Raw genomic sequence first — 27,419 nt, forward strand, 5'->3', positions numbered from 1 at the left:
GGATGTTAATTTTCTTTTTCCATTTATTTGATTCCATTTAGTCTCCTACAATTCTATATTTTATTAAAACAAGAGTGATGCCATATATCTCGATGGAATCTATGCATGAAATTGCACGATTTATTCAAGGGTTGTTTACTTCATTAACAAGGTGTATTATCTGTGTGTTGGCCACATAGGCACAATGCTTCTCAATAGATAACCTAAGTTTAGAATTCAAAGATGATGATGATAATAATAATAATAATAATATAGAAGATAGATAGATTGTTAGATAGAAGTCCTCGTGAGCTTAGTTCAGTTGCTATGAACAATACATAATGTATGCAAGGTCTAGGGTTCAAATATCGGCCACCACAAAGAAAAAAAAGATAGATAGATAGAAGATTATGTAAAAACTTCAATGATAATAAAATAAACAATGATACAATACCAGCAAATACAACTCATAAAAAGAGATTACTAAGTTACTTGTTAGGGCTTAAACATAACAAATAGAACACCATGCTCATAAACAAAGTCAAGTTATGACATTTGGCGACGATACTCTCCCATTGCCCATATGGGATAGAAGTTTCGATATGCTGAGTAGTTATTGGCACAATTCCTCATAAATACTCCAGTTGTTTCCTGTAATTGTTTTTTATGTTGTTTATAAATAATAAAAAAATAAAAGCCAAACTAATAACAAATTTAAAATAGAAATAATTATCTCAAAAAAAGTTGTTCATTCAATTTTATTAAACTTTCTAAAGTCAATCATTGTCAGCTTAACTCAGTTGGTAAGGACAATGCATAATATAGGTAAGGTTCAAATCTCTGACACCATAAGAAAAAACTTTCTAAAATCAAAATTTTGTTTTTTTGAAAAGAAAAAAAACTTTTAATTTTGGATTCTTAACTTATGCACTTCGGGTACAAGATAGCAAAACTTAAAATAAAATATATAATCATTTTTTGTGTGGAGTAACAAAATAATACATGAAAAAAATTAAATAACAGTTTTCCGAAATTATTCTTATTAATCATTGATCTATTTTACTTCTCAAACATGCAAAGTGTAAAATAAAAACCTAAGAATGATCTAAATAATATCCATCTATACTATATATAAAGAGAATAATCCCTCTCAATTTTTGTGGTCTAACTTTTTCTTTTTTAAAAAATGTCCTCAATTTTCATTACAAATAACACATGTAATCAATGGATAAGAATAAATTTAAATATTAAAATAGGTTTGGGAGGCGAGGGTTGCCCCCACTTATAAACACATTGTCATGTCATCTCTTATCTAATGTGAGACTCTTTAGCACACTGTCTCACGTATCGGACTCGACATCAGGTCGTTTCTTATCTAATGTGGGACTCTTTAACACACCCTCTCACGTCCATGACTAGACATCTAGAACGTGGACATAAATGGTGGGTAGCTTAACACAACCCCACAAAACCAACTTGTGAAGTGAGGGTTGCCCACACTTTTTTTTTTTGAAAGAGGGTTGCCCTTACTTATAAACACCCCTGCACAATCGTGATGGTTACTCGGAGACAAAGGAAAACTAATAAATCTTTTTTCTGAAATTACATGGTAATACTAATAAAATTACCTGCTGTGGGAAGTCTCCATCTTCCATTTGTGAATTGATTAGCAACTTCATTCCACGATGTATTGGTGTAGGATCTATTTCAGCCTTTTTTAAAAACATTAATCCATACTAATTAGCACGTTAATTTGATAATTAATTTGAACACTAATTAACATACACCGCATCAATTTAGAAACTTTTTTGATTACTAACCTGCCCTGCACCTATAAGGGATAGCAAAGCCCACGAAGTTTGAACTAAATTTGCACGGTCATGTGCTAGGTTTGTATAAACCTATTTTTTTAAAAAGGAAAAACAAGACATGAGAATATTTTTCCTTCAAAGAAAAAAAGACACGAGTATATTTTATTTTCGCAAAACGAAATTTTATTCTTGACACAATCTAAAAGAACATTGTTTATCTCAGTTATTAAAAACAATACATGATATATATAAGATTTGAGATTCAAATATTGACCACCACAGAAAGAAAATCTAAAAGAACATTAATTAAAAAGAAGATGACCACGATGTTGGCAACAACACCATCTCTTCAACACTTTTTATTGGCGAAATCCATTGTATATATATATATATATATATATATATATATATATATATATAAACATACCTTGTTTTGACATGACAAGTAACTCTCCCCCCACCCACCATTAGAAAGCTGCTTTGACAACAGAAATTGACAAGCTTTTCGTAATGATGGACAGTTATTGTAGTTCTTTCCAGAAGCTATTAGTCCTTTCACAGCAAACCAAGTAGCGTACGTGTAGCAAATTCCCCAAGATCCATACCTGTTGTGAAAGTGCTTGTTAACTATGAATTTGTCTGATATAAACCTTTTAAAAAATAGTTTAAAAAAAAGAGTTAATAGGTCTTTATCTTCTATAATATATGTTATTTCTGATTTTTTCTCCTGTAATATTTTTATTTTGATTCAATCCCCTGTAAAATATTTTTGTTTTGATTTACCCCTCTAATAAGTCAAACAAAAATCAATTTTATTTTTTTTCAAGAAATTTTCATTTTTGTTTGGCCAATTAGGGGGGTAAATCAAAACAAAAATATTTTACAGGATGTAAATCAAAATAAAAATTTTACAGAAGAGAAAATCAAAAATAACCTATATTACAGGAGGTAAAGACCTATTAAAAAAAAATGGTTTGAAGGTTGACCTTTACTATTTCTAGTATTTTTTTTATAATAATTAAAATTAAAACAATAATAATATTTTATTAAAATTTACTAAGAATAGTAGAGGAAGGTTAGCTTTATTAAATAGACATTTGACTTGGAAAGCAATGCCTGAATCAATGCAGAAAAGACGCTTAGGTTGGAATGGTCGACATTTATAATTTAGAGGAAGGTTTGCTTTATTAAATTCGGTCTTGAGCGGCAAACTCTTTTACTCCTTCCGTTTTAAAATAAATATCGTTTAAGATTTACAAATATATTAAAAAATGCATTAATTAAAAGAAGGGTTAATAGGTCTTTATCCCCCTGTAATATAGGGTACTTTTGGTTTTGCCTCCTGTAATTTTTTTTTTATAGATTTCGTCCTTGTAAAATGAAGATTCTTCACGATTGCCCCTTAAGCCTATTGACTTAGCAGAATCTTTGATGTGGCACCTACATGACTTTTTCTTTTTCATTTTTTTTTGCTTGCCATGTGTAAAAAATAGTTTACACGTCATTTTTATTTAAAAAATTAAAATATAAAATAAAATTTAAAAAAACGAAAAATCATATTTTAAAAAAAATTCAAACTATTTTTTTAAATCGAAAAAAAATTAGATTTTTTTTCCAAAAATTAAAAAACCTTTAGATTTTTTTACGAAATAGAAAATTGTCTTATCTTTTTCGAAATTAAAAAACATTAAGATTTTTTTCAAAATAAAAATGTTTTTTTTTATTTTTTCTACAAAGAATGAAATTTCTAGAAAATATTTTAATTTTTAAAAATCTGGATATAAATGTTTTTAAATTCCAACTACTTAATCTGAAAAAAAAAAATTTGATTTTATTTAAATTTTTAAAATCTTAACTTCAGATTTTTTTCGAAAATTTTAAATTTAGAAAAAATTCTGATTTGTTTTTGAAATTTTTTTATAAAATCTTGAAATATTGTTCTAGAATTCAAATTTTACGAAATTTTGAAGATTTTTTAAATTCTGAATATATTTTTTTTTTAATTCAAATCAAAATCTTAATTTAAGTTTTTTTTTTCAAAAAATTTAAATTTAGAAAAGATTTCAGATTTTTTTCGAGAGGTTTATTCCTTAATTTTTATGAAATCTTTTTCCAAATTAAAAAAAAATCAATTTTTTTATGAAATTAGGAATAGTTAAAAAAAATTCTGAAACTTAATTTTCAAAATAATTTTTTTTAGATAATATTATAATTTTCAAAGTTTTTTTAATTTATATTTGGATATTTTAGAATCTTTTTTGTAATTTTTTGAAAAATTTGAAATATATTAAATTTGATATTTTTTTCTAAATTTAAAAAAAATTCCTAATTAATTTGTTTTTTATAATTTTTGAAAATTAATTTTCATATTTTTTTAATTATTAATGATGTGTAAATTGTTTTTCACGCGTGGCAAGCAAAAAAAGAAAGCCATGTAAGTGCCACATCAAAGATTCTGCTGAGTCAATGGGCTTAGGGGGCAATCGTGAAGAATCTTCATTTTACAAGGACGGAATCTAAAAAAAAAAATTACAGGGGGCAAAATCAAAAGTGCCCTATATTACAGGGGGGTAAAGACCTATTAACCCTTAAAAGAAATAGAGATGTTATTTTACCAAATTATCCTAATTAACTATTGATTTTTTTTTTTTCATTAAAGAAAACACAATACTTTGGAAGTAGTGTATATAGTATTAATTGAAGGGTGCAATTGAAATAAAAAATATTATTGCATTGGAAACTGAAAGTGACATTCATTTTGAATATTTTTTTTTTGCTAAAATGACACTCATTTTGAAACGGATGAAATGATATGTAAATTAACCCAAATCCAATGAAGGCTATTATGGGAAGGTGGATCGGAAGGTAGGTTGTTTAATTTGGTTAGTTGGGATAAGGTTTGCTTACCAAGAGAAGAAGGAAGGCTTGAATTAAAAAACTTGTGTTTCCTTAATTTAGGGTTGTTTTGAAAATGGTTTGTGGAGATGCCTTTAAGATGATAATGTAGTTTAGTCTGGTTTAATTAACTACAAATATGGTCAGCTTTTAGATAAATTGCTCCGACCGGATGGTGCATATGGTAGAATAGATCCTTTTTAACGCAACATTTTTGATCGGTTATGTATCAACTCAGTTAAATATTTGTACATTTTAGTCGGTACGTCGTCTTAAAATGTGCCTTAGATACTAAGTTGAAACATTCTTTTGGTGGTGGTCGGTGTTTGAACCCTGAACCTTGTATATATTATGCATTGTACAAACCAACCGAGATAATCTCACAAGGACTAAGTTGAGACATTCTAACAAGGCCACGCAATTAACAACAAAAAAAACTTTAAAATAAACATAAAAATCTATCTTATACCACAGTAAGTAATTATCATAAAAAGCATAAGAGAGAAGATATAGTACCATGAGCCATCAAGATTTTGTGTGTTTTCAATGTAACAGATTCCTTTCGCGATGCAGTTACTTATTTCCTTTGTTCTATGGTTAGGGTATAGTTTTTTGAAGAGACCTAGAGCTGAGATTGCGGATCCAGTGCATTCAACATACCTATGTCACTCAGCAAGAAACACATATGCAGTGAGTCCCGATTGCCAAATGTATCCATCAGTATGATATATATGGATCGTTAACTTAGACCAACCTAAAAATATTAAGATTTAAGTTAACAAGTGTGCATTTTTTTATTTGGACAAAAAACTTCATGACTTGTCCCCATTTAAATCAATTTAAAATAAAGGATAATTTAGTAAATTACACTTAATTTTTATTTTTCGATAAAACATTCCAACAACTTTTTCCTCAATATACAAAAATAACCTTTTGTTGAAAATTTGTTTGAATAGTAACAAGTGAGTATTTTATTTCTAAATAAAAATGTGCATATTTAGAGCCTGTTTGAAGTAGTTTTTGTTTTCAGTTTTTGAAATATACAAGATGGTTATCCTTTTACATGTTTTGATTTTTGTTCCCAAAAGTAAAAAATTCAAAACAGTTTCCAACACTGTAATTTTAAAAATAGTTTAGCAAAAAAGTTTTTAATTTTCAAATTTTTAAAAATTAAAAAAGAGTTTTTGGAAAGTTTTTAATAACTTAGACTTTAATATTTTTTTTTGTCAAGTACTCTAGTGACTTGAACTCAGACGTTTTAAATATGAAGAATAGGGTGTCCGAATTTCGAACTACAACCCCTGCATATATTATGCAATCTATTTCTACGTGTGTGTATATGTACACATGATTAATGATTGCAATTTGGATGTTCTTATTATCTTACTCAATCTCAACCAGGCCGCCTTCAAAGACTTCACTTGGATTGATTTTCTGCTCCATACATGCATATAATTAAGTTAGATCCAAAGAGAAATAAAACTTTGACAAACAAAATTTGAACTCAAATATGGTGTGTTTTGATTTGTTGTTTATTTTTAAAATACGTGTAAGTTTTAAAGGATAAAACACTAGCGGAATAAAGATATAGATATATGGATATTTTAATCTTCAAATAACAAAAGCTGGATTTAATTATTATCTGTTTTGTTAATTTGATGCATAATAGTTACTTCTTACCTCCCTTTCAAAATAAAAAATAAAAAAATTACTTCTTACCTCAAACCAACGATGCGTATTTTGAGGACCCCAACCAGTGAACCCACCAATATTGCTCTGTAATTATAAAATGGGATTGATATATCATAGGTATGAGATGAGTTGATGACATTCATTCAAAAAGCATGCACGAATGTACGATGCAATGATCCTTTAAAGTGAGTAACGTGTAAAGTGGAAAAATCAACGTTTTTATTATTATGTGAAGGTTTTTATTTGATGCATAAATGTAAAGGGAGTAACAAAGACATGATTTATTATTATATACCTATAGTGTCTGCCTTAAATTTGGTAATTAATGGCAGTAATTGCCCATTTTACTCATATATATATATATATATATATATATATATATATATATATATATATATATATATATATATATATATATATATATTACACCATAAATCTTTTAAGTCATTCATTGTAATATAATGGCCTTTAATTAATTATAGACACCCTTTTCTCTCATTCTCTAATATACAACCTTACGTGGCAATTTAGAAAAATAATAAAATATCTCTCTCTTCTCTCAAATTATTATATATGTGTTCTATATATCTCCTCTGATTTCTCCTCTCTAATATACACCCTGGTCTCTCTTTTCCCTCTGTTGTCTCTATCTCTCTCCCATGCCTGAACTTTCTCTCTACTTCCGGTGGTTGATGGAGGATGGTGGAACGAAGAATTGATGGTGGGGGTGGAGGGTGGTGGACAGGAAGGAATGGTGAAGGAAGATGAAGGAGGTGAGGATGGCGACTGTGGTGGTGAGATCTGAGATGGTGACAGTGGCGTTGTTGGTGGAGTGTTATAAACGGGAAGAAGAGTGGTCATGCTGGTGGACTGTTTTGAACGACAAAGAATAGGAGGAAGAAAATGAAGGAGGTGATGACGGTGGCGGGCACGAATCCAAGTATATGGTATTGGAGGAAATTGCCCCCACTAATGTTTATGTTATATGTGTTGAAATATTTAATATTTTCACGTATTGCCCCCTTTTAAAATAATAGATTGCTCCCACGAATTGGAAATTGATACGATGAGAAGAGTTTTTCTCATGAATTTTACATAATCAAACGTCCAAATGCATTCGAGATTAAATTTTGAATGATTTTTTCACATACTATAGAGAGAATTTTTTTATAGTCTTGAATATGAGCAAAATTTTACAAAACTTTTTTAAATATAAATACACACAAAGAACAATTTTAATTCGCAGAAGTTAAAGTATTTTTCAATTTTCTGAATATAATAGTGTAATGTTTATAATCTCAATTTTATCACTTATGCAATGCTAAAAATTTTGTATAAAATATTTATTATATAAAATCTTGCCCCCCCAAGTAAAAATTTCAAGATCCGTCACTGGACAGTGGTGGTGAGATCTGGGTGCAGTCGTCGTTGCATTGGGTGTGATTTCTAGGATTTTTGGGTTTTCTTATGTGCTCACTGGTTTCTGAGGGTGATAACGGCGGCAATGGTTCTTGTGACGAGGGTAACAGTGGTTGGTGTGTGTGTGGCGAGAGGTGGTGGCTGGAGAGAGTTTAAGGAAGATATTATGTGTGGGACAAATTATCCCTAGTTTTTTTGTTAATTGACAAAATTTCCCATGCCACATGAGGGTGTAGAATGATGATATGGCACATGAGGTGTTCTATGTATCATTACTCTCGCCTTATTACCTGCACAACTTGTGCGGGGTCTTTTGGTTTCTAATATATGTGCTATTTCATAAAAAATATTTCCTCCCAAAACTATGGCTTGCGTTGTTCAAAACAAATATTCTTCTTTATTTATTTTAATATATAGAAAATAATGGTTATCACTCTGGAGATGTTATTATATCCTTCCTTAGTGGTGGCCTATATGGAAATCAAATTCAAATGACTTTTTAATTGAAATTGTGATCTTGTACATGTAATATTTAGAAACAAAAAGACATAAATACGTACTTGTAGAGAGAGGATCACATTAACAGCATCATAGAATCGCTCTGTTTCCATTTTTTCTCCAACGAGAGCAGTAGGCATTTGTGACAATAGGAGTGTGGCCTGCAAGTGTTGTTTAAGGCTCGTCATGATCAATGATTAAAAAGAAAAAATCATTTTCGTAATAGAAGGAAATAAGTACAAGTGATACTATAAATTCTCAATTTGAATCAAAGTATAAGTAGTACTCCTCCCTTGTAAATCCTCAAGGATGTTTATGAAAAAGTATGTTGTTGTGTTTCAGGTTTTAGGTTTAGTTCCATTTTTAATATTTAATATGTTTTCATTTACAAATAGGATAAATATAATCTTATAATTCTAATTCACCATAGTATCTTTAGTTATGAGTAGTGCTAGCAACATTCTCTTTTGAATACCGTATAATACTGCACTCTCTATAATATGATACATTGGAAATAGAACCCACACAAAATGGTAGGACATACATTGATTCTATCCAATAAAAGAGTGACTGCTAGAGAGAGTGTTGCTAGCATTTCACCTTTAGTTATTTCTCACTCTTTTCTTTATTAGCATTATCCCTGGCCTTAGAGGTAAGGGAAGACTACTGGTCTTGGCGGCACAACACAGACAGGAAGTATTCTGTCCATTTGGCCTATGCGGCCCTGGGAGGCTGGATTGGTCGATGTTTTGAAATCCTTGAAATTGGTTAGGCGTAGATGGGCCCCTCGAAAGTGCAGTTACTACTTGACGGGGTCCCTACGCGTCAAAATCTTTTAAAGCATAAGGCTATTCCCGATCAGTTGTGTAGATGGCTAGGTTGGGATTGGTTTTTCTAGGAGTTAGAAAAATAAAGGGCTAGGCTAAGTTTCATTGCTTCCTTTTTTTCTTATCTATATTTAATAAATTTTAACATTAAAAAAAAAAAAAAAAAAAAAAAACACTAATTTGTACCTTGAGTGCTTCTGCAGTGCAGTCGGAAACTTGCCAACCTTCATCTTGTATTGAGAATGTCCATGCTCCTTTGCTAATGTGTCTGTACATTGCCCTAAAATCACCTGATGGGTTTTCAACTACCTGTGAAGACTTAAGAAAGTGATGTGCTTTCTTAAGTGTAGGACCATAATCCTCACTCACGTTACAACCAACTATTGCTTGTATAGCAAATGCTGCATCCCAACTCTGGCTACCAAATACCTGCATATATGTATAGATTATATAGCTAGTTTAAGGGTCTGTCTGTTTCAAATTTACCAAATTTATTTCTAGTAATAACATTCTTTGAATATAAAGATGTGAATTTCATTCAATGTATTTAGAAAAGAGATGTTTGATTAACGTTATAATATTCTAAGGAACCTTAATAGGGTTTATAATAGGTAGTTACACGTCAATTTATTCTCGTTTTCATGGGAACTTGATTACTATGTTTTTCTTTGAGATAACTTTTCTATTCATAGGAATCTACGAATATAACTTAAAACAAATGCAGCCCAAGTAATCCTTCCTTTAAAGAACTACTAACCTTCACTTTCAAGCCATCTTCTGCGACCCAAAGGTAATCAGGGATACGGGCTAAATGAAGTTTGTATGCCTTTGAGTTTGGATCATCAACCCAACGTGATAGCAAACCGAACACCTGCATGTTTGCCATTTATGTTTTTAAATAATTGATGTATCTAGCCTATATTATAATACGAATACGTAACTTATTAAATGAATCTGAAAAAGAAAAAGTCGTCTGCGATTACCTTATCTGCGATTCCATAGCAAAGGTATTTACTGTTCTCGTTCTCATAACGTATCTGATTAATAGCAGCTTCTATTGCCATTTGTCTTATCTTAGAAAAAGGCCAACAATTTAGGAAACGCTCTCCCACGTGATGTAGCAGACCAAATAACATATCTTGGATTAAAAGACGTGGGAAGTGCATATCTTCCTGAAATTGCACCCAATTTACATACATCAAAATCATGGTAATTATGACTGGTCCAACCCCTCCACCTACTATCTGAATTCCATTTTGCAGTTTTGGACATTTTTTCTTTCCAAATTCACCTTAAAAATATATCCCTAAAGACGAGTTAGGCCCCAAATAAATTTCTATATGGTATTTAAGCTTATTCAAGAACTACCGTTGGGATTCTGCATATTTGGGTTGTGAATTTTTTAATAGATTGCAAAACAGACTTAATGACAACCTCCCTTCCAGCTTGCGAGAGACATCTACTACTCCAGGAATTTATTTTATTTCAGATGCGATCCTTAATAAATTTAAAAGTTGCATGTTTGCTACGGCCAATCATAGAAGGTAGTCCAAGATGTTTGCTTTTTTCTTCTTCTTTTATCTCTCAGAAACTATTTCACTTAAAATTTATATTTTCATTAAACAAATACTGGATTTTTTGAAGTAGTCATAAACATCTTGTCATTTGTCCCCGTGAGCTTAGCTCAGTTGTTATGAACAATACATAAAATATGTAAGGTTCCAGGTTCGAACCCCGGACACTACCAAAAAAACATCTTGTCATTTCTATAATTTTTATCTAGAAACGTTTAGAGAAGTACAGTTAGTAAAAGTTTCGTTTAAATATATAGATTATAAACTGACAAACCTTGGCAACAGTATTCCGGGCTTTATTCCAGTTGATTTGATCATAAGGCTCGTTGTACAACTCTTCTCTCAGTGATTTAATTAGGCTATTGATTGCGCCCACAAATTTCTTTCCATACAAATATGACATGTTCATGTAAATCAACCGAGAGTAACCCAACATTTTGCCTACATGGTGTTTTGGAGGAAAAGATATATAAGTAAATATGGAAATTTCTATGTGCAAAAATAAGATAAATCTTGCATCATGTATAACATATTTTTTATCATTGAATCAATAAATTTCACCATTAAATTAATTGAGATATTATGTGATTTATTTATTAAACGTTGAAACATGATACATGCATCGTGTAAGACTATTTTGTTTTTACATACTAGACTAAGCGAATAAATACGCTAGCGAAAGAATTAAAGAATGAAAGGAGAATTATGATAATTGACAATACCATTTATAGACATGTTTTTCTATTTATTTGAAATTCATATTTAGTATTACAAATCGTGGTTGGGCCTAACACAACCTCACAAAATCAGCTTGTGAGGTGAGGATTGCCCCCACTTATAAACACATTGTTATATCATATCTTATCCGATGTGGGACTCTTAACACACCCCCTCACGACCAGCATCATTGGGCTTGGTTCGTGGACATAAATGGTGGGTGGCCCGATGGCGGAAACCTGATAGCAGGTGGCCCAATGGATCTTGGAGAGGCTCTGATACCATATTAGAAATCGTGGTTGGGCCTAACACAACCTCACAAAACCGGCTTGTGAGGTGAGGGTTGCCCCCACTTATAAACACATTGTCAGACCATGTCCTATCCGATCTGGGACTTATTAGAAATCGTGGTTGGGCCTAACACAACCTCACAAAACCGGCTTGTGAGATGAGGATTGCCCCACTTATAAACACATTGTCAGACCATGTCCTATCCGATGTGGGACTCTTAACATTTAGCACCACAAGATCTATATGAGTTTCATAAGATTTAAGAAACACTCATGGGAGAAAAAGAACCTCTCGCCTCTCTCTAAAAAGAACAGAATCCTCGGTCACTTATATCCTCTTCCTTTCCAATCCAAACCCTCAATTTATATGATGTAATTGGTCAGGTGGTGGTGCGACGAGTGATGCTTCTCATCTGCACCTCATCTAAATGTCAGAGACGGTGTTGTGGTTGTTGTTTTCAGGTGGTCTTGCGTGTTTTGGGTGGTTTTTGTTCGTTTTAATCGTTAATGATGTGTATGTCTCTTTTCAAGCTATGACCGGTGGTTATTGTTACGTTCCGATATAAATTTAGGTCTTCATTTCATGCTTGATCCTGCTCTCGTGGTTTTCTACTATTGCAATGTGGAGGAGTATGTTGTTTGGGTGCAGTTGTTTGTCATTTGGGTTCAGCTTCGTTTTTTCTGTGGTGTTGTTTGCTATGCTAAAGTTTAATTGTTGTGTTTTTGGGGTTTAAGTCATGTAGCAAGCTTTTGTTGGTATTTTTTCTTGGCGTTTTTTTTTTGTTGTTTTTTATGTCTATTTGGTAATATTTTAGATTGCCTTGTTGAGGGGTGTCGCCGCCGCTAACTGTTCCGGTGATGCCTTTTGGTATCCAGAGCTAAAAGTTGATGTTTGGTGTTGCTCATGTAACTGCTCGTTTTTCGCTACGATTAGTTTTATTTATTTATTTATATGTGTTTAATTGCTTGTTTGTGCGTTTGATTTAGGATTAGTGGATTTTTAGGCAAGAATGGTATTTTAGTCATTTTTAGGATTAAGGGTATTTTAGTCATTTGATGAGTAAGAGTAAATTAGTAATTTTAGATTGTAGAATATTTTAGTGTTTTTTGTGTGAAGAGTTATTTTTACTAAGTTAGTAGTAACTTGAGGTAATTATTTTGAGATGATAACTAATGAGATGTTTTAAGAGTTTAGCGAGTAGTAACTTTTTAATTAATTGGTAAGAGTTATTAGGCCTAGTATGAATAGAGGTGACCTAGCCCATTTATTGGAGTATATAAGGATAACTTATGAGGAGAATTAGAGTTAGACCCTTATTTCACACATTCACACAAAAGTGGCTAGAGGAAAAATATAGAGTTTCATAAAGAAGTGAAGATATAAGAAAATGGGTGAGAACCCAAGTGAAGAAAGAGAGAAGAAAGAGCTAGGATTCACAAAGAGGGTGAAGATTTTGGTGAGATAACTTAGCTTAAGAGGAATCAAGGTAAGGGGGTAAGTTTCTTCTTCCTAAGGGGGATAGCATAAGAGGAATCAAAGAGCTATGAATGAATTAAGATAATATTCATATGATGTTAGTATTCTAGGAGTGATGAATATGTATATGTGCTATACTAAAATCCTAGAATTCTATTTTATGTTTATATTTTATTATGTGGAATATAATCTAACCCCAGTGGTCGTTTAGTTGACCGCCTACCCATTTGTATGAATGGTGTAGACGACATGTATGATTAAGTTCTTATTGCTTGTGAGTACTCGAAGACTAGCTTGGAGCTATCTCTTTATCTTTTTCTTGGAGTCTAGTTAGGCTCTGATTAGGAGTGTCGGGACTCTCACATTTTCTGTCTTTTGTCTGTTGTTGGACTTATTTGCTGAGATTGTTGTTATGTTTATGAGACTGACATGGTCTTGAGATTCTATTATTCATGTACCTGAGGATTATTACATGTTGATGAGTTATTTATGTATGATGATTTTTCGCTACGAGTTTTATGAAAACAGATTTATGCATGTTTTGAGAAAATGTTGATGTAACATCTTGAACTCTTTTGATTAATTGATTTAATTGCATGATTTATTGCATTTGGGGTTCAAGGGTGTTATAGCCATGCCCGAAGTCGTTACCTTAACCGCAAGAAGGGGGTGTCGAAAGCAGGGCTAGTGACTAGAGTGAAGTCGTAACAAGGTAGTCGTACTGGAAGGTGCGACCAGATGACCTCCTTTTCAGGGAGAACTAACTTTTTTCTGGGTAGTTTAGCTTTACACTGCCTCACATGCCGATAAACATATATTTAAGTGACCTACATCTGAGTAAAATTATTAGATATAAGTCTTTTTCCGTTTCTTAATGGTTAAGTGAGAAGTGGGAAGCAGGACGACGTTCATAAGATTATTATCTTTCATAAGATTATTATTTCTTTGTTTCCCAATGGTGAAGTGACAAGTGGGAGGATGCTCGTAAGATTATTATCCTAGGTCGGAATAAGTTGATATGAGCTCCTTTTTTGTCCCATGTCGCCCCGTGGGGAGACGTGAGACAAAAAAGGGGAAAGAGAGATGGGATTTCCGTCGCTTTTGACATAGTGGGCCCCTACGGGAGGCCCACACAACGGGCTATTAGCTCAGTGGTAGAGCACGCCCCTATTAATTGTGTCGTTGTGCTTGGACTGTGAGGTCTCTCAGCCATATAGATAGTTCAATGTGCTCATTGGTGCTTGACCCTGAGATGTGGGTCATGCAAGGCACATTACCATGATGTACTTCTCCTGTTTGAACCGGGGTTTGAAACCAAACTTCTCCTCAAGAGGATAGATGGGGCGATTCAGGTGAGATCCAATATAGATCCAACTTTGTATTCACTTGTGGGGTTCGGGTAGTCCGGGGGGACCATCATGGCTCTTCTCCTCTCAAGAATTCATACATTTCTTATCAGTATATCGACAACTATCTGTCGAGAAAAAGAAAAACGGAGCACCTAACAACGTATCTTCTCAAACCAAGAACTACGAGACTACCCCTTTCATTCTGACGGCGGGGTCGTACCATTCTATTGACTCGAAATGGGAACAGGTAAGAAAAAGGATCTTAGAGTGTCTCTTAACGCCTTCTTTTTTTCTTTTATTGATTTCGCATGTAGCCCTTTATGGTGGGTGTCTGTTGTTGGTTTGTCAGAGTTTGTATTTGATAATGAGTGTTTTGTTTTATTGGGTGTTTCGTCTATATACGATATTTTTTGTTGTTTCCATCTTGCTTGTTTCCATTAATCTTGAACAGGGTTTTGAATTTTAATAAATTTTACTGTTACAAAAAAACTCACGACGTTCATATGTTTTGTGAAAGACATTTAATGAAATTCTTTTTTTTTTTTTTGTGATGGTCGGGGTTTAAACTCTGGACCTTGCATATTTTATGCATTGTCCATACTAACTGAGCTAAGCTCACGAGGACAATGAAATTCATATTTTGATCCTTTTTAAAGGGGAGTAATTTCTTGAGAATTTTTTTTCCATATTTATTTTCGGTTTTTAAATGTCAATATTATTATATTAATTAGGTATTTGTTTAAATTTATACCATATATCGACTAGTTTACAATTTTTTTGTGACACAATTAGTTTAAACCTTTTTTTTTTTTTTTAGCAAATCAATTAGTTTAAACTTATATGATCGAAAAAAAAAAAAAAGTAAATGAATGTGTGGGTCAGTACAAAACAGTATTACATTTAAATTTTTCTTATTAATTAAAGCTATATATCAAAGAATCTATAAGAGATTAAGGAAGTATGTTACTTCCTCAATCTCATTGTGAGTTATCCATTTGTTAATTTTCATAAATTGTATAAATAAAGAAAGGAGAAAAATATTTAAAATAAATTACCTTGAAAAGTATTAGTCTGTTAGATATAAAGCGAAGAATATTGTTTTAGTAACGATGTAAATTATATTAATTCAATGATATAACTGGAAAAAAAAATTAATATTTCATTAATAATAAAAAAAGTCGTGCATTTTAATAATTTTTTTTTATAGAGATGTTACTTTTTAAGTTGGAGTTCGAGAAAGCGTATGAGTCGGTGGACTTAAAATACTTGGATGTTGTAACAGTTAAAATGAATTTTCCAACATTATGGAGAAAGTGGATATCTGAGTGTGTTGGCACAACGACGACTTTAGTGTTGGTGAATGGAAGTCCTACGGAGGAATTTGTTATCGAAAGGGGACTCCGTCAAGGGGGCCCTCTTTCCCCTTTCCTTTTTCTATTGGTGGCTGAGGGGTTAAGTGTTTTGATGCAATCGATGGTGTCAGCTGGTTTGTACCGCGGTTGTACGGTCGGTGGTGGTGATGGCGTATCTGTTTCTAACCTGCAGTTCGTTGATAACACATTGTTGTTAGCGGAGAAGAGTTAGGCCAATGTTTGATCCATGAGGAAGGTTTTAATTATTTTTGAACAAGTATCGGGATTGAAAGTCAACTTCCATAAAAGTATGTTGACGGGAGTTACTGTAACAGACTTGTGGTTAACAGAGGCTGCCATGGTAATGAATTGTCGAGTGGGCACGTTGCCTTTTGTGTATTTAGGGCTGCTTGTTGGTGCGGATGCTCTGAGATTAGAGTTTCGGAAACATGTTGTTGATCGCATTGTAAATAGACTGTCGAACTGGAGTTGTAAATTTTTATCATTGGGGGACCGCTTGATTCTTCTGAAATTTGTCTTGTCGTCTCTTCCGGTTTACTTTCTTTCCTTCTTCAAGGCACCCATAGGTATAATTTCTTCTACTGAATCTATATTTTAATTTTTTTTTTTTTTTGGGGTTGGAATTCTGTTTATCTACCAAAGGAGGAGGGAGGTTTGGGGGTGCGGAGGCTATGTGAATACAATATATAGATTATGGTATCGAGTCTTAAAGGTTAGGTACGGGGAGGAGGGAGGGTGGTAGAGAGAGCTCTTCGTGGTGGCGAATGATGTGTGGTATCCGCAATGGTGTCGGTTTGGGAGTGGGGAGTTGGTTTGATGATAACTTACGTAGGGTAGTTGGTGGAGACATAGACACCTATTTTTGGACTGACAACTAGGTGGGTGGAGTTCCCTTACAGGTTCGCTTCCCCCGCCTTTTTTAGTTGGCTGATAACAGGTGGGCGACGGTGGAGGATATGGAGCCACGTGGGTGGGATGATGGGGGTGAGTCGTGGGCCTAGCGTAGACTCTTGCATGCTTGGGAGGAGGAGAGTGTCACGAAATGTTCTATCCTTTTGCATGATGTTGTTTTGTAGGCTCATATTCATAACAGGTGGAGGTGGCTACCTGATCCCGGTCATGGCTACTCCGTGAAGGGAACTTATCAATATATCACGATGGTGGACGAGTCTCCTGAAAGTGGTTTGGTGGCTGATGTGTGGCACAAATATGCTCCACTTAAAGTGTCTATGTTTACTTGGAGACTTTTTCGAAATAGATTACCTACGAAAGATAACTTGTTACATCGACATGTATTCCACTCGTACAACGTAGCCTGTGTCGGAGGGTGCGGCTCACTTGAGAATGTCGAACACCTTCTCCTTGGATGTGTTTTTTTTTAGTTGAGTGTGGACACATGCTTTACTTTGGCTTGGTGTATCATATGTGGCTCCGGTGGGGTGTAGAGACCATTATCTTCAGTTTGGACATATGGCGGGTTTAACGCATTTTTCACATTCTTGTTTACAGTTAATTTGGCTGGCTTGTGTGTGGACCATTTGGAAGGAGAGGAACAACCGCATTTTTAATCAGAAGGCTACATCAATTAGCATGATACCTGACAAAGTGAAATTACTCTCATTCCAGTGGCTTAAAGCTAGGTTGCATTCGTTTGCTTTCAGTTACCATGACTGGTGGCAACACCATATGTCTTGTATGGGTATTTACATGTAATCTTCTTTGTTTTGGTTTAGTAATCTCGGTGTCTGGTATTGTGGCACCGATGAACTGATATTGTATCTGTTTTAAATGATTCTCTTTTGCACACCTTGTGCGAGATGAATCACTTCTGGTTATTAATTTCATTTTGGCTTGTTCAAAAAAAAATTATTTTTTTATAAAAATGGACTATTTATTATGGAAGGAGGGATTATACTTCCTACACGTTTTTTTTAGTGGTCGAGATTCGAACCCCGTACCTTATATATATTATGCATTGTCCATATTAACTGAGTTAAACTCACGAGGACTATTTCCTACACTTTTCAAAAAAGGAAGTAAACGAACCTGGATGAAAAAGGCTGAATTTCGGCATTAACCAAAACTCTGGAGGAAATGGCATGCAGCCTGACCACTCATAAACTCCAAGTACCTACAATGTCATGTTGTAAGTGTTCATAAACTCTAAAGATAGATCCTTACCAATTTTAATAGAAACTGTGTTTCATAATAATAAAAAAATAAGAACAAAAATAACATTTTTTAAAAGTAGTATAGTTACCTTTAAACCTGAGTTCATATTAGAGGTCTCTTAAACAATTGTATTTACAAATGTTATCTTTTTTATTTTTATTTAAATTTTTAATCAAACAAATCAGTTAAATCTCATTTAGAATTTTTTTTTTTTTAAAGAATAGTTTTGCTATATCTTATTTGCCAAAATTATTTATTGGTATAGGCCAAAAAATAATAATGAAGGGCGATAAAAAAAATAAAGAAATAGGAGCAATAAAAAAGTGAACAAAATTACATATTAGTTTCTGTCTTGCCGCAAAGTTTTATATACTCCCTCCGATCTTGAATGTAATTTTTTTTTTAATTATTTTTTTTGACAAAATAAAAAGAATTTTTTTTTTTTTTATATTCGAGACCGGAGGGAGTAGTGTGATAAAATATATTTTCTTGATCAAAATGCAATGAATAAATTAATTTACCGAGACGAAAAATTTTCCCGATGATGGAATAGCTACGAGACCACCGTGGTCGAGGATCCATCTTCTACCTCTGTCCATTGCCATGTTCTCACCATCTTCAGGCCTTTCTCCAAGTATCCTCAATGCAATATAGCTAAATGCAGAACCAAACATTGTGCTAGGACCCTCTATATGCAGTCCCCACCCACCATCTTCATTCTGTCATCTCATCACAATTCACCAATACAACTCATAAGTTATTAAATTTGAATTTCATATTCTATAGTTTTTTCCCCCTCTCTTGGTCCTATTGAGGATGATAACTTTCTCTACTGTACAGAGTCGGTTCAATGGAGCTGCCATTAAAGCAAGGGTTTTAAGCTCCTAAATTTTTTAGGTCACATATTAGGCCTCATCTTTTTGGCTTTGAATATATTTTTTACATCATAGTTCACCCCAAACTCAAGTGGTATTTAAACGGAGTCATAGTTCATATTAAAGATCAATTTCAATGTTAGATATCTTATTGATTATTTGTACATTAAATTCATTTTTCCTTCATTTAAATAGAGAGTCATAGTTCATATTGAAAGTTCAATTTTAATGTTAGCTATCATATTGGTTATTGATTTACATTTGTATCCGTTCAATAATATTTTGCTATTTTATTATCTAAGGTCTTTTTTTTTATATTTTTTTTATTTTACAAAAAGGTCTTGAACTAATGGAGTTAACTATAGTGAAACAAGATAGACTATCACAAAATATGTCGAATCGAAGTTAGATTTCCAACATGCTAAATACCAATATTTAGTGTCTAATACGAATCAAATATAATTACTTTCAATCGCGGAAAATTATGAAATTTTTTTCTTAATTTTTTGTTATTTTCTCTATACACACTTAAAAAGCCTTTATTTAAATTTTCTTTTAGGCCGAAAAATACATTGGGTCGTCCCTGCTGCTGTGTATGAACTTTTGAGGGGGATCAAACAAAAAAACCCAAAACTAGGCATTGATTTGTACAGCGACGGTTGGCAGCTGCCGCAAAATGATTTGCCTACAATGAATTCAGCAGGCGTAAATCAATCACACATCCCTTGTTCATTCCACGACAGTTGAAGGCCGACCCAAGGGCCAAGCCACCCAAGGAAGGGTTTTAGGAAGATTTTGGGTTTAAAAAAGGCCTCAAAACAAGTCAATTTAGCTATAAATATGTAATGACATACTGATAATCAATATTTATCTGGCTTAGTTAGTCAATTTTAAGGCCTCAAATCCTTTCGGTCCTAAGTTCAAATCATGGATTCAATAAAACTTTATTTATTATGCTATTAATAAGTATTGTGTTATTTTTTTTATAATTCCAAAAGACGTTATTATAAAATTTGATTTACGCCTCTTAATATGTTGGGTCGGTCCAGGTTAAACAACATTGCATTCCAAAAAAATTAGCGCTGCCACTTTTCAGCGTTGTTGAAGTGTAAACTTTGAAGATAAATTTCCTAAGAAACAAGAAAATGTGTTTTTTCATACAATAAAATTGTTGAATTGAAATCTATGGTGGGTTGTTTGTGTTTTGTGTCTTTGATTGCATCATATATACGTATATATACCTGATGATTATACAAGTATCGAACAATTTCCTTCTTATGTTCGGGACCTAAAACCTCATCAAGGGATCCAGTGATATAGAGAATCATTACCTGTATATAATATTGTAACTACAATCATCACCATGGAGATTCATTAAATAAAAAGTATTAAATGTTATTAATCTCTACAAGTTTAGACCGTATAAAATTTTAACAATAATTTTAGTCCTTTAAAGTATTGTATAGTCTTTATTTTAAAAATTGTATACAAAAACAGATATTTTTATCCCTCTAAAATAGTCTCTATAAAATACAAACAAAGACTAAAAGTGAATAAAAAATTTGTAGCGACTAAACATAAAAGCTTATAATTTAATAGAGATTAAAAACATATTTAACCCTAAATTTTTACACAATTATCCGACCAGATCATAACATGACAACACTTTATTATAATATATTTTTTTAAGATATCTCAAAAATATCTACATGATCTAATTAGATGGCGGTGCAATTAATTTTTTATTTTATTTTATGTTATATTGGATAACTTTAAACTCAAAAAACAATATGATAAGCTAAAATTAGTTCTTACAAATGGTTGAATCGAAAGCAATGAACCAGCACATTCCGCAGGCCAGTGCCCATCATGAGCTTGAATTGAGGAAGAGAAACTAATTGCTCTTCTTATTGTAGTAATCAATGCCTCCTCTGTTATGTTATCTACGTCTCTCAGTTTCACAGCTGGTGGAATGGGGCAACATTTATTCTCCTTTGTGAGCTGCATGTAATTCAATATTCAACCACCACATTTATAAAGGATAATGGACATGGGCTTCAAGCCCTCTTTTATGCTCGAATTCTGCTCTTCTCCCATCACGTTCTGCTCGCTCCCAACCAAATTCTCAAAATACTCATACGTGAGTTAATTTATGTTGGGCATAATACCCGCTTAAGTTAACTCACATAGGAGTTAAACATAAAAAAAACATCTGTTTGAGTTAACTCACGTAGGAGTATTTTGAAAAGTTTGGTTGGGAGGGAGCAAAACGTGATGGGAGAAGAGCAGAATTCTTTATACTCCATCCGTCTCTCTTCGTAAGCTTAGCTCAGCTGGTATGGACAATGGATAATATATACAAAGTCTGAGGTTTAAACCCCGGCCACCATAAAAAAAAAATAAATAAATAAAATATTCCCACCATCTCATAATAAGTGTATTTTTTACTATTTTTCTTTGGCTTAAATTATTTTTCCCTTTTATAATACAAATACAACTTTTATTATTCTTTTCTACTAATCTACCTTTATTTATTACATTTCAATCATCTAACTACTCCGCTAACTATAATTAATAAAAGTGTTTTAGTAAATTAAACATATTTATCATTAAAATCAACACTACTAATCATTTTCTTAATAATCGTGTAAAACTCAAAGGGAACATCTAATTTGAAACGAAGGGAGTACAAAAAAAAAGTTAATGGAGATGAATATTTTGTGATTTTTTGGTTATGGGATGAAGAGAAATTCTATTTGAATACACCACTTACAATAATATGGGGACATATGCCGAGTCTGCACAGTTTTAAAAATTGGATTGAGAACTGATTAAGTAAAATACTCGGTAACTAGATCATTGGTCAAACTATTGAATTGGTGGTCGAATCACATGACTTAACCAGTGACTTGGAAGCATCACCCGATATTTTTAAAACATTTTTCATTGTATTGAATTAGATTAATCCGAACGACTCAAACTTAAAAATTATAACAATTGTAAAATGTCAATAAATATTATTTTATTGAAATTTTAATTTAAGGAAGTTGATTTAATAATAAAATATAAATAAAAGAAGGCAAGTTATAATTATAGATGAATGTTCGGAAATTAAATGAAAACTTGATATGCCTTTATTAATTGTTAAATACTTCTTTTGATACTTTAAATTTGACAAAAATAGTAGGTTGATCCTTTACCTTTTTAAGGAGCTTTTTAAAACTTAAAAACTTAAAAAACATTAAATAAGTGCATTAAATTAACAAATTAAATGACATATGTGGAATTTAAAAAAACTTAAAGAATATATTTAAAACTTAAAGGACTGATGTCATATTTTGACTTAATTACACCATGGGTCCTTTATGTTTGACGTTTGTAACAGATAGGTCCTTTAAGTTTGTTTTGTAACAGATAGGTCCTTTAACTTTGTAAAAGTGTACAACCAAGTCCTTCCGTTAATTAAGATATTGTACCTCTGTAAGGTGTTTGTGTTTTGTTTTAAGAAAATGAATGTATTGTGCAATTTCATCAAAATAATGTACCTGTGTGTGTGTGTTTTTTTTTTTTTTTTTTTTTATAAGAAAATGAATGTATTGTGTAATCTCATCAAGATATTGAACTTGTGTTATCCATATAATAATAACCATAATACATTTTTCCCAAAATAATCATAATATTTTCCAATTAATAATATGTTTTTGCCTTTTGCATGCCACATCACAGACTTCACAGCCACGTCAGCGTTTTTTTTTACGGTGAGTTAACGGAAGGACTTAGTTGCACAGTGTTACGAAGTTAAATGACCTACCTGTTACAAAACAAACTTAAAGGACCTATTTGTTACAAACGTCAAACTTAAAGGACTTGTGGTGTAATTAGGCCTCATATTTTTGTCAAACTTAAAAATCAATGGAGGTGTTTGGCCCTTTATTAAAACTAAAAAGCACTATGTTATCATCTACTATTAAGAATTAGCTCAATCCCCGTGAGCATAGTTCAGTTGACAGGAACATACATTATTATATGTAGGGGCCGGAGGTCGAACCCTAAACACCCCAGTTATTCACCTTAAAAAAAAAAAAAAAAAAAAAAAAAAAAAGTATATTCTAGCCATTTGGCTCCCGTGTTATGCATCAAAGAAGATAAAGCGTATGGTATTGCATGCTATCAAATTGAGGTAGGGACGAATAATGTTATTTTTATTTATTTAGATGTCAATGTAGTGGTAGATTTTTTCAATAAGTCTTATGTTGATTTATTTCAGGTTATTGTTCTTCTTTCATATGTTTTTGTTCGCTCTCATAAAAATAACCGAGCGTAAGTTAATTCAAGCATGTAAGTTTTCAACGCGAGTTAACTTACGTTGGACGAAAATGAGAAAAAACAGATGGGAAAAAAGCAATTCTCATTATCTTATTTTGGTTTAATTGTAAGAGATTGTATAGCTTTATTGCATGAACAATGTTCAAACTTGTAGGTAGAGATTTCTAGATGCAAACAATCGTAGTGGGCTTGTAGCCCATGAGCTAGTTAGAGAGGCTACATATAGTGATAATCCTCGTGTGTTTGAGTTGATAACGGATTGTATTGTTCCTCCTATTATAAATGCTATGAGATAAGCTGGTTATCTTAAGAAAAAAGGTAACAATAATGAATCCATACACCGAATAATATCTTCTTAAATTATATTTTATTGAATTATTACTAGCAAAAAGACGGGCGCTCACGTGCCCAACTTTCCGTTCTTTTTATTACGCTAACGTCTGAAAATTAAAAATGATGTTTTTTTTTTCATAAATTTTGATTTGGATTAAAACTAATAACATAAATGTTTGTTGCTCTCGAGTTATAACAAACCAAGCTAATTATGATTATGTTATAACAAACCAAGCAAATCATGATTATTTATTTCAATGACATCAACAATATAAGAAAAAAAGAATCTAAATTCTTTATTTTAATGACACAAACAACGATCTTTATTATAAAAAAAATTGTTTAAGGGTGAAATTGAAATAATAAAAAAGTAAGTATAAATAAATATATTTATCTAGTTTATTGCACATTTTAAATGATATAGGAAAAATAAATCAGATATATATATATATATATATATATATATATATATATATATATATATATATATATATATATATTCATATCGTGTTTGTTACAATTTTTTATTATTTAAATTTATTCTTATCTATTTGTTTATTTCCATTTTAAATTGAGACATTTTGGAAAGAAAAAATAAATCCAAAAGAGTTGAAAGAGTTTTTTTTTTTTTTTTATACACAGTATAGTATATGTTTTATCAACAAATAAGGTATATTTGTAATCTACTGAATCGTTACAACAATTACTAGAAGGTATATTTTCATGAATGAGCAAAAAATATATCACATGTAGGACCACTATGATTAATTTGTTTTTTTTTATTTATTTATTTCGTTTTCTATGCATGATTTTGTTTGTTTTGATTCCTTATCTTTGTGCGATATTTTTTATTTTCCGTCTTAGTGTAATGTTTATTTGATTCATGTTGAAATATTAACTTTAAATAAATACAGATTTAATAATTGATTTTAACGTCGTCAACATGTTGGATTTATAGATATTTTTTTTAAAGGCCAAAAAAAGCACCAATATATTAACAAACAAAAACATACCACATGGTGTATTGAAGGAAAATACTTGGGTGACATAGAGTTGGGTGACATTAGTCAATCACAATGCCACAATGCTTGTGTTTCTCTCTCTTTCACAAGCATTGTGACATTGTGATTGGCCAATGTCACCAATCTCACCCAACTCTATGTATTGAAGAACATGTGTCAGAGAATCATAATACAATAGTAAACAAAAAACAGAAGCACGCAATGTAGATAACTGCAGTTAAACAGTTAATAAGATCAATCCTCCATAATTGGTAATCAAAGTCGAACAAAACTTATTTCGCTTTAAATCACCAATATAACTAAAGTTTAACCCTTTCACGTAGAATCTGGTAATTATTCTCCTTGTGTTAAAAAACATCCAAGTTGCGCTCTTTTCGAATAATCCAAGCCACAAAAAGCCAAAACACATTTGTAAGCATAGGTACTCTGCCATTTTATGCTATTAACATGGATATTTTGAGTTTGTTTATAAATTCATCTTTATGTTGTTATCGACTTTAAATTTGTATTGTATCGATGTACACTTGTCGATTTGAATGAATAAATACCGTATATTTTTATAAAAAAATAAAATAAAATTATTGCCAATGAATATTTATTACATAACTATTTTTTTAATGAAATTATTACGTAACCATATGTATTATTTTAAATTATAATAAATTATAAAGGATAAAAACAGGATTATAGATCTTGCAAAAAAAAAAAAAAGGGATTCTAGATACAATAATAAGACTAAAAATAGAAGAAAAAAGCTATAAGATATAAGATAAAATGCTATTTGAAATAACATCTGAAAAATAAGTTATAAATTCATAAAATAAAACATAAGATCTTGATGAAATGAGTTATACCAAACATGACATTTTTAGTCATTCGAACTTATGAGCTAGCTATAAGCTATAAGTTTTTCTATAGACTTTGCCAAAAAAAAATTAAATAACGTTTGAACTTATAACTTATCATTTTATATTCATATTTAACTTTATCATTTTAATTAAAACTCATATTTATCCCTTATAATGTATTTTATTATAAAGGAAATGTTAATTAATGTCACTGGAACACTAGTTAAACAATTTAAATAATAACTCTTTGTAAAAGTTTATGTAATCAATTGAATAAAATAATAATGTATTTAGAATGATTAAAGAGTGCTCTGAAAACACACTTGTTAACAAGCACCGCTTGAATCTCTGTCAACTACACTTTCAATGTATAAGACACTTTCAATTTTTCTATGTTATGACTTTTTTCTTTCTTTCAACTATATTTGAACATTGCAAATACGTGTACGTACTTAAACAAATTTGTAAGTGGTGTATAAATTAACCATCAACAAAAGATGATAAATATAGAAGTACCTGCATTCTCATAAAGAGGTCAGAACTAACTTTGGTGGAAAATCGGTTTTTGGTGAATTCATAGCGCAACCTTTCAATCTCATCACGTTCTTGTTGAGTTCCAGCATTTGGATCGAATTCCCAGTGTTGACGTCCAATGAAATTGTTCCCTGAAATCAACCTTTCTCCACCTTCTGCTATCTTCAACTTCCACATTTTTTCTATGTTACTCTTCTTTGTTGTGAACACCTACTCAGCTATTATTATAGAGAAATCCTCAAGTAAAAGGCACCCATCATCATTGATAAACAACCAATTATATTATTTTTTTAATTAATAAAATTACAATATAATAATAATAGCTGAAATATAGGAAAATAGTTGTGAAACAGTTTTCTTTTTTGTTTTGAATCTTTTTTGTTTAATGATTATAAACTATATATATATATATATATGAGTTAGGATCCATTGACACCAGGTGTCAACAGATTCGTTGATACCAAATCTCAACCGTCTATTTTAGTTAATCAAAAAGTTTATATTTATTTACTTAAAATCTTACATGTCATTACTTCTCTAGATCTTTTCTTGCCATATTTTTGCATCACACCATTTTTAGCTTAAGTGTTCTTTGTTATCTCTCTCCTCTTTCTTATTGTTGTCGGTCAGATTTCCCCTCTCTACCATCGATCAATGTTCCAAATAAAAATTATGTCTTCTTCTCCATCTCAATATATTTTAGGGTATGAATTTGGGAATTCTATTACTTAAGGATAGTTATGAAATTGAAATAAAATTTCAAAAACGCAATTGTCAATCTTGGATTCAATACCTTCCTCTCATTTACAATTGTTTTCATCAATTTGGAATAAATTATTCCTGAAATTGTATGAGTTATAAACTAAAAGGATGTGTGGCAGCGGAAGAAATTACAGCAAAGTACTTTGGTGGAATTGGAGGAAATTACACCAAATTAATTGGAACATTAATTGGCAATAAATTGTCTCTGGAACCATATGATTGTAACAAATAATTGAAGGAAAAAAAAAATAGTATGTAATTGATGTAAAAGATACTCATCAAATAGAGATGTGAAATAATATGAGCCTTTTGATTAAATGAGATAGACGGTTGAGATTTTGTGTCAAGCGGAAGCATGTGTACAAAGTTTGTTAATCAATTCCAATCTCAATTACAGATCACAACAATTCTGGATTTGTTGTTCACATAGAATAAACTATCAATTCAATTAACTTTAAAGGGTTTTCATTCTATTCACAAAAAAGAGGGGTGGTTTTCAATCTATCAAAACAATTAGATTGATTATATGTATCCTCATCCATATATACCTTGCACCCTTCGTCAAAATTTTCAAATCATGCAATTTCAATAACGCATCAAACCGACATTTTAGAAACTTCATTTGCACTCATGAAATTCCACCGTA

The 27,419-nt window shown here is 31.6% G+C and overlaps 1 protein-coding gene across 1 annotated transcript; it reads right to left on the bottom strand.

Moving 5' to 3' along the window:
- Positions 1-395: 395 nt before the first annotated feature.
- Positions 396-26,188, bottom strand: LOC25496087 (lupeol synthase). The gene is made up of 17 exons (XM_013596358.3): positions 25,994-26,188; positions 20,764-20,949; positions 20,190-20,279; positions 18,595-18,792; positions 17,948-18,032; positions 10,970-11,136; positions 10,105-10,293; positions 9,879-9,992; positions 9,308-9,550; positions 8,357-8,455; positions 6,405-6,461; positions 6,073-6,119; positions 5,202-5,345; positions 2,218-2,395; positions 1,800-1,880; positions 1,608-1,691; positions 396-630 (listed from the first exon to the last, which is right to left on the bottom strand). The coding sequence occupies exons 1-17, from the start codon at positions 26,186-26,188 to the stop codon at positions 526-528; spliced, it is 2,262 nt and encodes a 753-aa protein (XP_013451812.1). The 3' UTR covers positions 396-525.
- Between the last annotated feature and the right edge of the window lie 1,231 nt (positions 26,189-27,419).

Source organism: Medicago truncatula, chromosome 6, assembly GCF_003473485.1.
Source record: "Medicago truncatula cultivar Jemalong A17 chromosome 6, MtrunA17r5.0-ANR, whole genome shotgun sequence".
Lineage (NCBI taxonomy): Eukaryota > Viridiplantae > Streptophyta > Magnoliopsida > Fabales > Fabaceae > Medicago > Medicago truncatula.